The 12961-nt window shown below is 56.1% G+C and overlaps 6 protein-coding genes across 6 annotated transcripts; 2 read left to right on the forward strand and 4 right to left on the reverse strand.

The window, feature by feature from the left end:
- Positions 1-222: 222 nt before the first annotated feature.
- PHYSODRAFT_257848 (hypothetical protein) lies at positions 223-1983 on the forward strand (the record flags this gene model as incomplete). Its single annotated transcript, XM_009522575.1, has 8 exons — positions 223-474; positions 564-647; positions 737-796; positions 870-944; positions 1034-1138; positions 1228-1308; positions 1393-1803; positions 1888-1983. The coding sequence occupies 8 exons, from the start codon at positions 223-225 to the stop codon at positions 1981-1983; spliced, it is 1164 nt and encodes a 387-aa protein (XP_009520870.1).
- A 325-nt stretch (positions 1984-2308) lies between these two features.
- On the forward strand, positions 2309-3812 carry PHYSODRAFT_479368 (hypothetical protein; the record flags this gene model as incomplete). The annotated part of the gene is made up of 3 exons (XM_009522576.1): positions 2309-2494; positions 2795-3094; positions 3159-3812. 3 exons carry the CDS (start codon positions 2309-2311, stop codon positions 3810-3812), a joined length of 1140 nt encoding a protein of 379 aa, XP_009520871.1.
- Positions 3813-3898: 86 nt separating this feature from the next.
- Positions 3899-5338, reverse strand: PHYSODRAFT_555341 (hypothetical protein; the record flags this gene model as incomplete). The annotated part of the gene is made up of 2 exons (XM_009522577.1): positions 3899-4029; positions 4132-5338. The coding sequence occupies 2 exons, from the start codon at positions 5336-5338 to the stop codon at positions 3899-3901; spliced, it is 1338 nt and encodes a 445-aa protein (XP_009520872.1).
- Positions 5339-5667: 329 nt separating this feature from the next.
- PHYSODRAFT_257849 (ABC transporter ABCG family) lies at positions 5668-7809 on the reverse strand (the record flags this gene model as incomplete). Its single annotated transcript, XM_009522578.1, has 1 exon — positions 5668-7809. The coding sequence occupies one exon, from the start codon at positions 7807-7809 to the stop codon at positions 5668-5670; it is 2142 nt and encodes a 713-aa protein (XP_009520873.1).
- A 1865-nt stretch (positions 7810-9674) lies between these two features.
- On the reverse strand, positions 9675-11832 carry PHYSODRAFT_257845 (hypothetical protein; the record flags this gene model as incomplete). The annotated part of the gene is made up of 4 exons (XM_009522579.1): positions 9675-10163; positions 10262-10571; positions 10865-10954; positions 11066-11832. The coding sequence occupies 4 exons, from the start codon at positions 11830-11832 to the stop codon at positions 9675-9677; spliced, it is 1656 nt and encodes a 551-aa protein (XP_009520874.1).
- Positions 11833-12286: 454 nt separating this feature from the next.
- On the reverse strand, positions 12287-12961 carry PHYSODRAFT_297193 (hypothetical protein; the record flags this gene model as incomplete). The annotated part of the gene is made up of 1 exon (XM_009522580.1): positions 12287-12961. The coding sequence occupies one exon, from the start codon at positions 12959-12961 to the stop codon at positions 12287-12289; it is 675 nt and encodes a 224-aa protein (XP_009520875.1).

Genomic DNA, 12961 nt, shown 5'->3' on the forward strand with positions numbered 1-12961 from the left:
CTAAGTATTTCCCAAGACGCGCATACCGCAGCGTGTACATGTACTTACCGTATTCATCTGCTCAAAGTAACTTTTTGACAAGCATCGGGAGCTTCCCCTACAACCTAATCGCGTTTTCGTGCAACGTGCAGTACCGTACCCGCTCAGTTTTCGTCCGCCGGCGTTCAGCGGTGGTGAAGTCACAAGCAAAAGCGCGGGAAGCCCTCGAAGACGCCAGCAACGATGACGGACGAGCCGCAGAAGCCCGAGGCGCAGCTGAGCGTGGACCCGCAGGCCGAGGCAGCGACCGATGCGCAGGCGCCCGCCTCCGGGTCGTCAGCCGCGTCCTCGACCGGCACGAGCCTCGGCGGCCGCGTGCGCAAGACGACGCAGAAGTTCACGTTCGTGCAGGCCAAGAGCGACGAGCCCGAGGAGTTCACGCCGCCCGCAGGCAAGGGCGTCAAAGTGCGCGACATGGAGTTCGTCTGCAGCAACGTAAGGGCGGCAGGAGCAGAGGCTGAAGCGCATTTTGCTACGAGTTGGCGCCGATTCTGAAGGTTTTGGTCGTGCAATTGTTGCGGCAGGTGGAGGCGCTGGGCAAGAAGCAGCAGGACATGATCAAGCAGCTCTACAGCGTCATGTACGGCCGTCGCTTCCAGCAGAAGAACGTACGTGCAGTTGAGGGTTGCGGGTGAAGTTTTAGTGCTGGAGTAGATGGCTTATTGCATTGGTGGTGATGGCTGGCTGGCTGGTGCAGATGAAGCTGATTAAGGAGCACATCCTCGACTTCTCGGGCATCATCGAGCAGGACGAGAAGGTAGACGATTGCTGCGAGTTGAAATGGTTTGATGGTGTTGAGCGTGGTCTGACGCTGTGTCATTGGTCTGCAGTTGCGGGAGCATTTGTTCGCCAAGATGGGCAAATGGAAGCGCGTTTTCGTGCATGAAGTGATGGATCTGCTTGCGGTATGGACTTGTATTGCTCTATTGTCGGGTGTTTGTCTTGTTACGTTGACCTTACTAATCGTTTTGCGTATGATGTTATGTGACTGCAGGTGGATCGCTCCAAGAAGTCTTTCGATGAGGCGGGCAAGCCGCACGACAAGGAGGCCCTTCTTGACCGACTGATCGATTGGCTGTACAACCCGCAGGAGACGAAGGTGTGAATTTCCTACGCGGTTGCCAATGGAAATGTCGTGGCTTACGCGTTAACTTTGGTTGCCATGTGTTTACGTTGCAATGCATGTAGCTCGGCGAGAAGAAGGCCGCCATTGCCGCTAAGAAGGAAAAACAGAAAGCTAACAAGCGAGCGAAAAAGGCGAAGAAGGCGGTAGGTCTTTGCCGCTATAACTTGGGTGTGCGAATCTACAGCTCACTGGCATGTGCGTCTTGGTGATCTCGATTGACAATACAGAGCGAAACTGAGCCTGCCAAGAAGAAGCGGAGAACTACCAAGAAGAAGGCTGCTGTTGCAGACGAGGAAGAGGGCGAGGAGGATGACCACGAAGCCACCGAGTCCGAAGGCGAAGAGTCCTCCAGCGATTTCGAAGAGGGCGACAAGAAGCCGACCAAGAAGAGGAAAACCACTCGCCGGGCAAAGAAGTCGCGCGTCGTAGAGAGCGACGACGAGAACAACGACGAAGGCGAGGAGGACAACAACGATGATGCTGAGAAGGACGACGAGCAGCCCGCTGCCGAGCCCGAGGAGGAATCCGCCGTTGCTAAGAAAGAAGAACCCGAGACGGATCCGCTGGATGCCGACGTCCGTAGCAAGGTCAGGGACATTATCGCTCATGGCGACACCGAGGAACTGACGGTGAAGAAGGTACGCACGACCCTCATTTACCACTCAAAAAGTTGCCAATGTGAACCTGAACTAATATGTTCAACTTGTTTTATACTCACGCAGATTGTACGGCAACTGAGCGCGGATCTGGGTCGCGATATGTCCTCGCAGAAGAAGGCTATCAAGGAGTTCATCACGAACGACCAAATGGAGATCTAGTCGGTCAGGTCAATTGGTGCAGATAGTTAGCCGCTCCAACTTTTTTTTCCTCCTCCTGCATCCACCCTCAACATGGTCGAAGGCCTGAGTGTGTTTGGCATCCTTCCGCTGTGCCAAAGCCTGCAGACTTCGCCATGGTACATGAAGCTTCTGTTAGTGTAGGTAGGTAGCGCTAGTCAAGCAATCACGTTCCATAACCGAGTTGCCTTTTTCGTCCACCGTATGTGATTGGCTGAAAAATTCCATGTATCCACTCGATGATTGGTCAATATCGCTTCAAGGTCCGCACGGACGGCCTTCCATCCATTTCGTGACCGGCAGCACCATGGGCAAGAAGAGCAAGAGCAAGAGCATGACGCCGGCTGTCGTGGAGCCCGAGCAGCCGGCGCTGGAGCCCGAGGTGGTGGAGGCCGTGAAGGAGCAGGTGAAGCACCAGAATGTGTCGGCGCTGGCCGACGGCTTCGCCCAGAGCGCCGCGTTCTTCGGCAAGAAGGCGTCGTACGCTCCGGCGGTGGTGGAGACGCCCAAGGAGCAGCCGGAAGTGAAGGAGGAGGCGGCGGTGGACGACAAGAAGAAGGCGAAGAAGGATAAGAAGAAGGCCAAAAAGAACGCGAAGAAGCAGGAGCAGACGGAGAACGAGAAGAAGGAGAAGGAGAACGAGACGAAGGAGGATAAAAAAGAGAAGACTGCGGAGGAGGAGGAGGCTGAAGAGGAGAACGCTGAGGAGGAGGCGGAGGACGGCGAGAAGAAGAAGAAAAAGAAGAAGAACAAGAAGAAAAAGTCGGAGGAAGGAGAAGAAGATGAGGAGCAGAAGGAGCCCACGATTGAGGACGAGAAGGCGAGCCGCACCGTGTTCGTGGGCAACGTGTCGCTGGACGCCACGCAGAAGGACATCAAGACCCACTTCTCCGTGTGCGGCAAGGTTGAGAGCGTGCGTCTCCGTCATATGCCCATTGCCGGCTGTGCGGTAGGCGAAGCTGGCAACCAGAAGCTCATGATGAAGGTGTGCGCCAACAAGAAGATCTTGACCACCGCCAAGGACAACTGCAACGCCTACGTGATTTTCGCTGAGGAGAGCAGCGTGGAAGATGCGCTCAAGCTCAACGGAACGGTGCGTTGTGTTGATTCATCGCGTCAAAGTTGGCATCTATCGCTGACAATGTTTTTTTTTACAGATTCTGGTGCAGAAGAAGATCCGCGTGGACCGCTCTACTCCTGTTATCGACGCCCACCGTAGCGTGTTCGTCGGAAACGTGCCGTTCAAGTGCACGGACGAGCAAATGCAGCAGTTCTTCGCGAAGCACCTTCGATCCGAGGAGGAGCCCGAGCCGATCGAGAACGTGCGCCTCATCCGCGACCGCGAGTCGGGCCTGGGCAAGGGATTCGGCTACCTGCTGCTGAAGACCCCCGCTCTTGTTGCCAAGACGCTGGCGCTTCGTAACCTGAAGATGGAGACTCGCGAGCTGCGCGTTCAGGTGTGCGGCAAGCGCTTCAAGAACAAACGTGGCGAGGAAACCGAGAAGGAGAAGTTCGAAGGCATTCGTGCGTCTGCCGGTGCTCGGGCACGCATCCAGCTGAAGCGTAAGGCAGGCCTTGACAACCTGGACCGTGGTCTCACTACCAAGAAGATGAAGCGGGCGGCTGCCGCGGCGGGACTGGGCAAGAAGCTGAAGCCCAAGCACGCAGCACGAAAGGCAGCGAAGGCTGCGGCTGAGGCCGCTGCCGCTAAGGGCAACGGCTCCAAGAAGCGCAAACACGATCACAGCGACAGCAAAAAGGCCAAGGCCGCCGCTCGCAAGGCCGAGAAGGCGGCTAAGGCGAAGGAGTAAGGTAGATAGACAGCTTGCTAAAGAAGACATTGCATTATCATCCAGGCAGGTGTTTAACTTCGTCGCTCTCGTAACACAGCCAATGCTTAGCTCGCTCGGGGCTGCAGAGGGGTATAACCCGCTCGCTGCTTCCATCGCTTCAGAATCGCCATCACGAGCATGCACGCAGCAGCCCCCGCAACAGTACCCAGCCCCAGGAAGGCCCAATCTTCACCACCTGACGAGACCGAGGAGACTGCAGTAGCCGCAACAGTGTCCGTCGTCGTCACCGCCGCAGTTTCCTCGAGCGGGAAGTCGCTCAGCGCCATGTACATGAGACCCATCACTCCCGTGCGAGGCACCGTATTGTTATACAGCGCCACAATCCGAACGATGTCCGTCGTGCGCATGCGTCGAGGTGGGTCGAATGTGCATGTGCTCATCGAGATCACATACCCGTCCTCATTTCCAGCCTCAGTTCCCGAGCCGTACTCGGGCACAGATGCACACAACAAGTCACCGGTCGCGTCGTCATAGAGCTGAATCCCCAGGCCGCCACGATGCTGGTGACCAACAGCATACACAAGCTCAACCTCTCGTTCCGGCTCCGGCGGGTGCTGGCGATAAGCAAACAGCGGGATGCTGCCGTTATCCAGCCGCTGGCGCGTCGACAGCGTGTGCACACATCCAGGGTGTGTCTCTGGGTCGCACACCGGCACGTCGTACTCGATGTTCCCCATGCGGTCGAGATCCCCCGAGGCGTCGCAACAAGCTGCAAGATACAGCGGGCGGTTCTCCGGCACAATCTCAGCATATTCCAGAGAGTAGCGCAACTGATACTCGGCGTTGCTCGCTGCAGCGACCTCCAGCTCGTCGTGTTCCAGGCAGAACTCGGCGTCCTCGCAGCATCTCAACCCTCCATGGTACGTCTCGGCCGAGCAAACCGTGTTCTCTTCAAAGCGGAGCTGCGCGTTGCAGCTGCCATTGCGGAAGTGAATCCCATTCACAGCATCAGCAGTGAACACGTCCTCGGACGTGCAGGGACACTCAAGACAGCGATGCGCGCGCTCTGGCGCCATCTTGCGCGTGTTGATGATGTGGACGTTGGCCACCCACTCGTCCTCGCCCTCCACCGTCATAAAGGCGTAGGGGAAGTAAAACTCCTGCGGGGTGCCCCGGCACTCAGTGCCCGCGCCGAACGCGACGCTGCGACTGAAGTTCTTGGGCTTCATGGGCGCCCAGCGGCTCTTCATGGCGTCGTACTGCTTGTGCGTGGACCCGAACACGTGGTGGTGCAGGTAGGCGTCGAACGTGGGCACAGGCACCACGTTCCCGTCCGCGTCCTGCTCCACCACGTCCGCTTCGAAGCGGTAAACGGCGATGGGGCCCTTGGGGATCGGCAGGCGGTGGAAGGTGTTGGTCACCTCGCCCTGGGACAGCGACAGCGGCGGCGTCAGCGCCGTGTAGCGCTTGGTCTCCGGCTTCACTGCTGCGGCGGCAGCGGTGGCGAGCGAGCCCAGCAGCAGAACAAACCTTAGCGGCCCCATATTGGACTGAGACTGGAACCTTCTTCCGGCCACTTGAGCTCCAGACAGCGAATCGCGAAGTGCAGCGCCGGGTCCAAGTGGGTGCTGGAGGAATGATGATCAGACAACTTCAACTTGAAAAGATTACGCACGGAGTCCGATGCCAGAAACCTTTTGCTCGCAAGCTGCAATTCACTCAAAGCGAATTGCTCGGGCCCCGAGCCTCGGGGGAACCATTACCTTAACCTGCTCTCAAGTCCAACATAAAAAGATAATGCGATCTCTAATTGTAATCTTTAAATGCGAAGAGAACTTTGACAATTTACTTCAGTTTACAGCGTTCATGTATCTTACTGCTTCTGGTGGTTGATGTAGCGCAGCGAGAGCAACGCCAACAATCTCAAGACGACGATGCACAAGATAGCGTAGCCGAAGTTGCTCCAGATGTCGTCGTGCTTCATCTTGAACCTTGACTCGACGTAGCCCTTGACGGTGATATGGTCGATCGTCACCGGCAGATTCGTCACGGGTTGACATCCGAGCTCCGAGCCCACGTTCTCGTACGCGCCGAGCGTGCTGTTCCAGGTCGGTTCAGTCGTGCAATCGGAGAAGACGAGCGCCGTGAGGATAGATATTGGGTACTTTTGCGGTGTGATCGTGTAGAGCCACTGGTATCCTTCGGGAATGGAGTCGGCAGGCGGATTGAAGCCCATGAACAAGAAGAAAATCGAGTTCACGAGCACGCCGATGATCGCGGAGACTTCAACACTTGGCAGCGCGTAGACGAAGAGCTGCCCCATGTACGTCTGCATGAGCACCAGCAGCGAGACGTTGATCCAGTAGAGCACTCCCGTACCAAACCCAGTGAAGCCGACCAACGGGAAGAAGATGACCGTGAAGATCAAGCAGCCGAAGAAGACATACGGGATCTCAGCGATCGTCGAGCCCACGAAGTACCAGAGTGCACTGTAAGTCTGACTCGCACGCTCCCGGTAGAAAGCTGCGCGGTCACCGGAGGCAATGGGCAGCACGCCGTTGAACGACACGATACCGTTGAAAAGCGTCGTCATGAACACCATACCCACACCGCCGTTGATCCCTTGGTAGCTCACGTACTCCACGTCCACGTACGTTAGTCCAAAGAGCAACGCGAGGAACAGGCCGATCACGAAGCGCGTCATGTTGTACGTGGGCGTGCGCCAGTACATTCGCATGAAGCGCATCGTCAAGAACTTGGCCTGCGTCCACGAGCTCGCGGCGCGCTTCCTCTGGAAGATCATCTCCGGGAGGTTGGGAGCGGGGACGGTCACACCCTCCTGAGCCATCTCGTTGTCCAGAACGCGCTTCTCCTCGCTGTTCTTGAAGTATTCGACGAAGTCCATCGTGTTGTGACCGCCGTTGTTGACTCCGGCGCCAATGCACTCGAGCATCCATGTGGCAGGGTTGTACCGTTCCGGCAGCGGCGCAACACCCGGGATGTCCTCGAAGTACTCCACCAGTTTGCGGCACTTCTCGCCCAGTTCACCGACGAAAACCGTCTCACCGCCGCGCTTCAGCAACAGCAAGTGGTCGAACAGGTAGAACACATCGGACGACGGCTGGTGGATCGTGCATACAATGGTCCGTCCGCTGTCGGCCACCTTTCGAACTCCATCCATGATCAGCTTGGCCGAGCGTGCATCCAAGCCGCTGGTCGGTTCGTCCAGGAACAGCACGCTTGGCTGGGCGGCAAGCTCCACGCCGATCGTCAGCCGCTTCATCTGCTCCACCGAGCTGCCGCGCACAATTTGGTCTGCGATGTCGTGCATGTCCAGCAGGTCCAGCACCTCTTCCACCGAGTCGAACTTCTTGCTGTCCGGGATGCTGCTGTCTTGACGAAGGAAGGTGCTGAACGTGAAGGCCTCGCGGAACGTCGTCGCATCCGAGTGGATGTCCATCTGCTCGCAGTAGCCCGTGCATCGTCGGATGGCCAAGTCCGTGGCCTCGTAGCCGTTAAACAAAATCTTCCCCTGAATTTTGCCGCCAGTCTTACGACCCGCGATCACGTCCATGAGCGTCGTCTTGCCTGCGCCCGAGGATCCCATCAAAGCCGTCATGGTACCAGGCTTGGCGAATCCGCTGATACCCTTCAGTAGATCGAGCGACTCCTTCGGGTTCTTCGGGTGCGGCACCGAGTACCACAAATCCTGGAATGCGATGGTCACCGGCGTGAAGTTCTTTTCGCGCCCGATGTCCAAAGCAACCGCTCGAGCCGCCGAGCTGGTGCTGGATCCCTTGGGAGTTGCTGCCAGTGCGTAGCTTCCGTCCGCTTCTTCGTCCTTGTCCTTGATGATCGTGTGCTCGGGGCTCTCGAAGCGGTGGTATTCAAGCACGTACCACCCCAGAGCCATGAAGAGCGCGTAGCAGGCGATCATGAACAGCATGGCGGCCCACACCCACACCTTCGAGGACGGCACATCGTACTGTGACAGATAGTACTCGCCCATGTTCATTTCGTACTTGCTGCAGTAGTCGACACCCTCGTAGATGCAGACGTCGAACCTGGCAGCACGGTACTGGTTCACAGCGAGACCGCGAAGACACCAAGCGATCGGGTTAATCCAATAGATCCATTCAAACTGGGCGAGCAATCTCGGTGCAGCGCGATTGCGACTGACCATACGGCAAGATGTCACTTGACGTTTGTATGGGTTAAGTTGAAGTCGCTAACGAAACGGCTGATTGCGATTGCGCGCCACCGCCGAGGCTTACGCGCAGCAAAATGCTGTGGTGGCAACGCAACGAACAAGTTGCCCACTGGCTGTCAACGCGTTGATTTGCATCTGCGAAGCTCTTTGCGCTGCAGCTGAATCCCATCGTCTGAACGCTAGGACTCGACGTTGCCGTTGACAAAATATTAAAAACACCACAGATCCGTGAATTCCCAAATTGAAGGCGGTAGTGAGCGGTTGCGAGGAGCGTAGCCGTAGCAAACCCGCGCGGGGTGCCCGCGAAGCAGGGCCGCGCGGTATTTGCGTAGGCGGGCCCAGCGACGAGCATTCCAGCGAACGGACCCGTTGCCGCACACTCGGAGTTAGTTTTTCTAATGCGGGGGTCTGGGGGTGCAACCAACCCCCAGTATGCTTTTATTAGAGGCCCTTGTGCGATTCACAGCTTTGTGTGTGTTTTTAATGTGCTGTCGTTGCCGTTGCGCGGGGTGCTGCCGATCTAGCGGGATGCATGCTCCTGACGACGACTACGGTACTTTCGGAAGCTCCGCTTGACACGCACGAAATTGCTGAGCTTTATGAGTGCTGCGCGATCGCCGGAAGCCCGGCATTGATGTACTGCGCGCAGATTGAGCGCCGGCGGTACGCGGTACGGCAGTACCGCCGGTACACCACCTCTCGCTGTTCGTTGTGCAGCCATCCCGGGCGCGGCACCGCACTGATAATATATAATAGAAGGAGGTGGCTAGTCGATGAACGCTTGGCTTGTTTTACCAATGGCGCCTTAGTAAGTACGCGTTGACTTTGAAAGTTAGTGGAGCCAAGATCTTGACGAGCTGTACAAATACAAGTAACGTTATATTGCATCGGTCGGTGTGGCTTAAGTGCATCGCGTGGTCGGGAAACGCTGGATCAGAGAGCATTGAGGACAGCCACTGTCGAGTGGGTTAAATCAGTCGCGGGCGTCAGGATGGCGGGCAGTGGAAATCAGCGCTGCAAATTTCGTTCGCGACTGCTCCGCAGTACAGCTCGCTCATGAAGCCATCGGAGCGGGTGTAAAGTATCTTCAGGTCAAGCCTAACGCGATCAACTCGGGCCATGGGCGTGTCCAACAATAGATGTCACCCACAGGGCGAGCAGGGCTCGCAGTGTGCGTGTGTTGTTCACCGAGTATCACCCACCGCCGCCCGACCTCAGCGGTTTCTAATTCCTAATTCTTCCGCACCGGAAGCAGTAGCTACCAAGCTGGGCAAGAAGAGAACACGACCCAATGGAGAACGTCCTTGCAGCAATACCGTCTCTTGGCTTGGACTTGAGCGACGAGCTTAAAGTGCACGGCCCCATGGCTTCGTCGCCGACAATGTGAAGAAAAAAGTCTAACGTGGTCCGATGGCTCGCGACGTCTCTGCGTAGCAAGGAGACGAACGGCGCACTGAAACCTCATTGGGAGTCATCGTGCCGCATAATTCGATTATATCCCAATCCCCAGTAGCTTGTGACAAGCCTTGTCATTAAGTTTGTTGGAATCCTAAAAACGGAAATCAAAAACATCTACGAGTCGTAGATGTTTTTGATTTCCGTTTTTAGGATTCCGAGCATCTTAACTAGTGGACAAAGCTCACTGAAAAATCGCCCTCAACTCCGAATCTTCACTCCAAGCGAGCCCTCTTACTGTCGCTGTCATCCGTTTCTCCAGTGTATTCCCGCAGCTGAGTCAACTCCACCTTGTACTGCCTCAACTTGTGCTGACACTCCGTAAACCACTTGCGCGTCTTCGTAATCGCCACAACCGCGTTTGCATCAGTGGAGCTCGCCTCCATCTTGAACGAGGCGCCGACTTGCGGTCCACGCGTCCATTTCGCCGCGTAGTTGCTCGCGTCTTGAAATCCCTTGAATTTACGCACTCCCTTCGCCATCGTCATCGTCTCGGCTAGCCCTTGTAGAAACTCTTCCACCTTGGCATTATCCGGGAACTTTGCGTCTGGCATTTGCCACGAGAATGGCTTGTCCAGCTTCTCGATTTGGTTCTTGAGCCACTCAATCCGCTTGGAGACAAGCAGAGCGAGCAAACCACCCTTCTCGTCATCCGTATCCACCCCACCGAAACACTCCAGCGACTTCTCCAAAAAAGCGAGGGACTAAAGAGGCTTGGGTCGAGTTGTTTGAACTTGTCTGCCAGTTTCTCGACCATGGGGTCGGAGTTCTTGCTAATCACCCACTTCAAAATGAGACCGACCACCTTAGATGCACACAGCTCTTCTGTAGTGAACTCTTCCGCCTTTTCCATTGCAAGTTTGAGCAGAGAATCTTCCGCAGTCCCGCTATCCAGTCCGTCGAGAACGAGCAGTGCCAACGCCATGGTTGAGTACCCACTGTCATCCTCTTTTGGCGCGTACGCGTGCTGACGCATACAAGCCAGCAAGGGTTCGCCGATGATAGCCCAGTCAAACTTGCGGGCAATCTGCGTGATGACTGGGATGAGAGTACCATTGTCTGTCCGCTCTCTGAGCCCCGCACAATACGCGAAAGGTGTATCGTTCTCGTTCCTGTGGTAATGCATCCCTTTGAAGAAATCTCGCACGATCTCTGGATCACCAGCCTCCACTGCCAACTCGCAAAAAAGTCGACAAAACTTGACGGAGAGAGAATCAGGGCAATAGATGTGTTTAACCTCTACCTTGGCCCTCGCAATCATATCCTCCATAAACGCACGGAGTTTGGCAGCGTCCACCGGTATCTGAGCGTGAAAAACCTCCATAGCCACGTCGAAAGGCATGACCTTCACAGCATGTTCGGCATGCTTCACCTTGGGCCATGCAACATCGCGTATCTAGCGTACTTGGTGTTCTTGGTCGGTCCTTCATTGCCCATGTACCCTTCCTCCTTCTCGGCGCCATGAGGGATCCACAGTTGAGACAGCGTTTCTTGCCTAGGGTTTAAGAAGTTGAGTAGTGCAGACTTTCGAGCCTTCCCGAGACTCTCACCGCTGACGGAGTACCAACGCATCGACTCCTTGCGCTCACCTGGCTGCCAATCACACCAACGACCCGGATCGTACTCAATTTTGTGCGCCAACCGCACGATGAAGAACTCAAGCTGCTTGGCTGCCGGCACGAGCGCATTCGCCTCTTCAAGCGCGTGGAATCTCGCGCTGTCGATGCCCTTCAGAGCCCCAGTCCCCAGGCCCTGAATGTTCTTCGCCGTATACTCGTGAGACAGCAACAGAGCAAACGGTTCATCGGCTTCTTCGTCCATGTTGCTGATGTGACCAGCCAAGTCTTCACTCAGCGGCGCGTCGTGAGCTTTCTCGAGGTGGCGCATTGTTGGAGGCAGGCAAATCGAGTACACCAGCGCGAGTCGGAACCCCTTCGTCACCTTCTCGAGAGCATGCTCCGCATCCGCATAGTGCACGGCGTAATGGGGAAGAAACGCCGCCGTTCCGTCGGCCTTGCCGAAGTCGTGGCGGTGCCTCACCTCGCCCCCTCGATACACGACCAAGTCGCCACCTTCGTGGGAACTGGGCAGCTGGACGACCAGCGTGACGATCATGCCGTCTTCTTTCTCCGTGTCTTGGTGCTTGACGAAGTGACCACCTTCGCCGTACACCAGCAGCTTGTACAGCACGCATTGAAGCGGGATATCCCTGTACCCCAGTCGGTCTGCGATGAGTTGGCACAGTTTCTCCATCCCGCCCTGCCACGTCATGTTCTCGAATCTCACCTGCGAGGGCACGAGCTGCCAACTCTGACGCACGGCCTCGTCCATCTTGGTCTCGAGGTTGTGTCCGAAGGGGGACTTCTTGCACATTTCGATCAGCTTTTGGGCAAGTTCGGCAGTAATGGGAACCGGGATTGACCCGATTTCATTGATGATGCCGCAGGTAAAGTATCAGCTTGTCCTCCAAATGAGTATTCCCCCGCTTGTTCGTCTGCGCGAGCCAGTACGTTGCTGATCTGTCTGGCGGTGCCCGAAGGGACTGGGACGTCTTCGGGCTTACCTTTTCCACCAAACGGCCACTTGCCCTTTTCAAAGTCGCTGTCGCTCATTGCTTTGGTGTCTCGCTCGCTGAATGAAGAATGAAAGCTGAAAGACGTTGGGAAGTAGTCGCTTTCGATCGGTCAGAAAGAAGCGTGAACCTTTCTGCATTTTATCTCTGATTGATGGATAGACTAGGACTCAAATGACTTCATCTCAAAAATACACAATTCAATTGTTCGAAGTGCAAGATATCCTAAGCAGGTGCGCCAAACTGAACTCTGGACTACATGAAGTGTGGGTGCTTGCGGAGTATCGCCGACATAATCTGTCTACCTTCGGGCGTATCGTCATCCCGATTTCTAGTACGACCTATGGTCGGCCCGAAATCCCAAGTGTAGCGGTCCTCGAGGTTAACCTCTTGGCGCAGCCACTGCACAATGTTCTCCTGGTCATTTTGAACCGCCTCACGGATGACCCGCTGCGTGTCTGCGAACCTTTCGTGGTCCCCCTTGAAAAGCTGCTTCACAACGTCAAATTTACCATTCCGCACAGCACTAGCAAGCGACGCCACGCGAACCCTCTCCGCTTGAAGTGCCAACACTTCCCTGTAGCCGAACTCGCCCACCAAATCTACCACCAGGTCTTCGTCCAGCTTGCCGAATTGCTCAAGGAGCCAGCGCATGCATGCCACATTGCGGTTCTGAGCGGCAATTCGTACGGCCTTAGGCGTGTTGAAACTAGGACGCCGCTTGACGAGCCATTGAATTAACTCGAGATTGTATCTCCCCACCGCCGTGCCTTCCACAATTCCAGACGTAGGTTCTCCATTTTCAAACAGCCATTTGACCACACGGGGACACGGCCGGTAGCAAGCAGCCACACTGGCCAGCATCGCGATGGCGTACTTCGGAGTGGCAGCGGCTTCTCGTGGTTGAGTCTCGTACAACCATTGCAGCAT

The sequence above is a fragment of the Phytophthora sojae genome (assembly GCF_000149755.1).
Source record: "Phytophthora sojae unplaced genomic scaffold PHYSOscaffold_2, whole genome shotgun sequence".
NCBI lineage: Eukaryota > Oomycota > Peronosporomycetes > Peronosporales > Peronosporaceae > Phytophthora > Phytophthora sojae.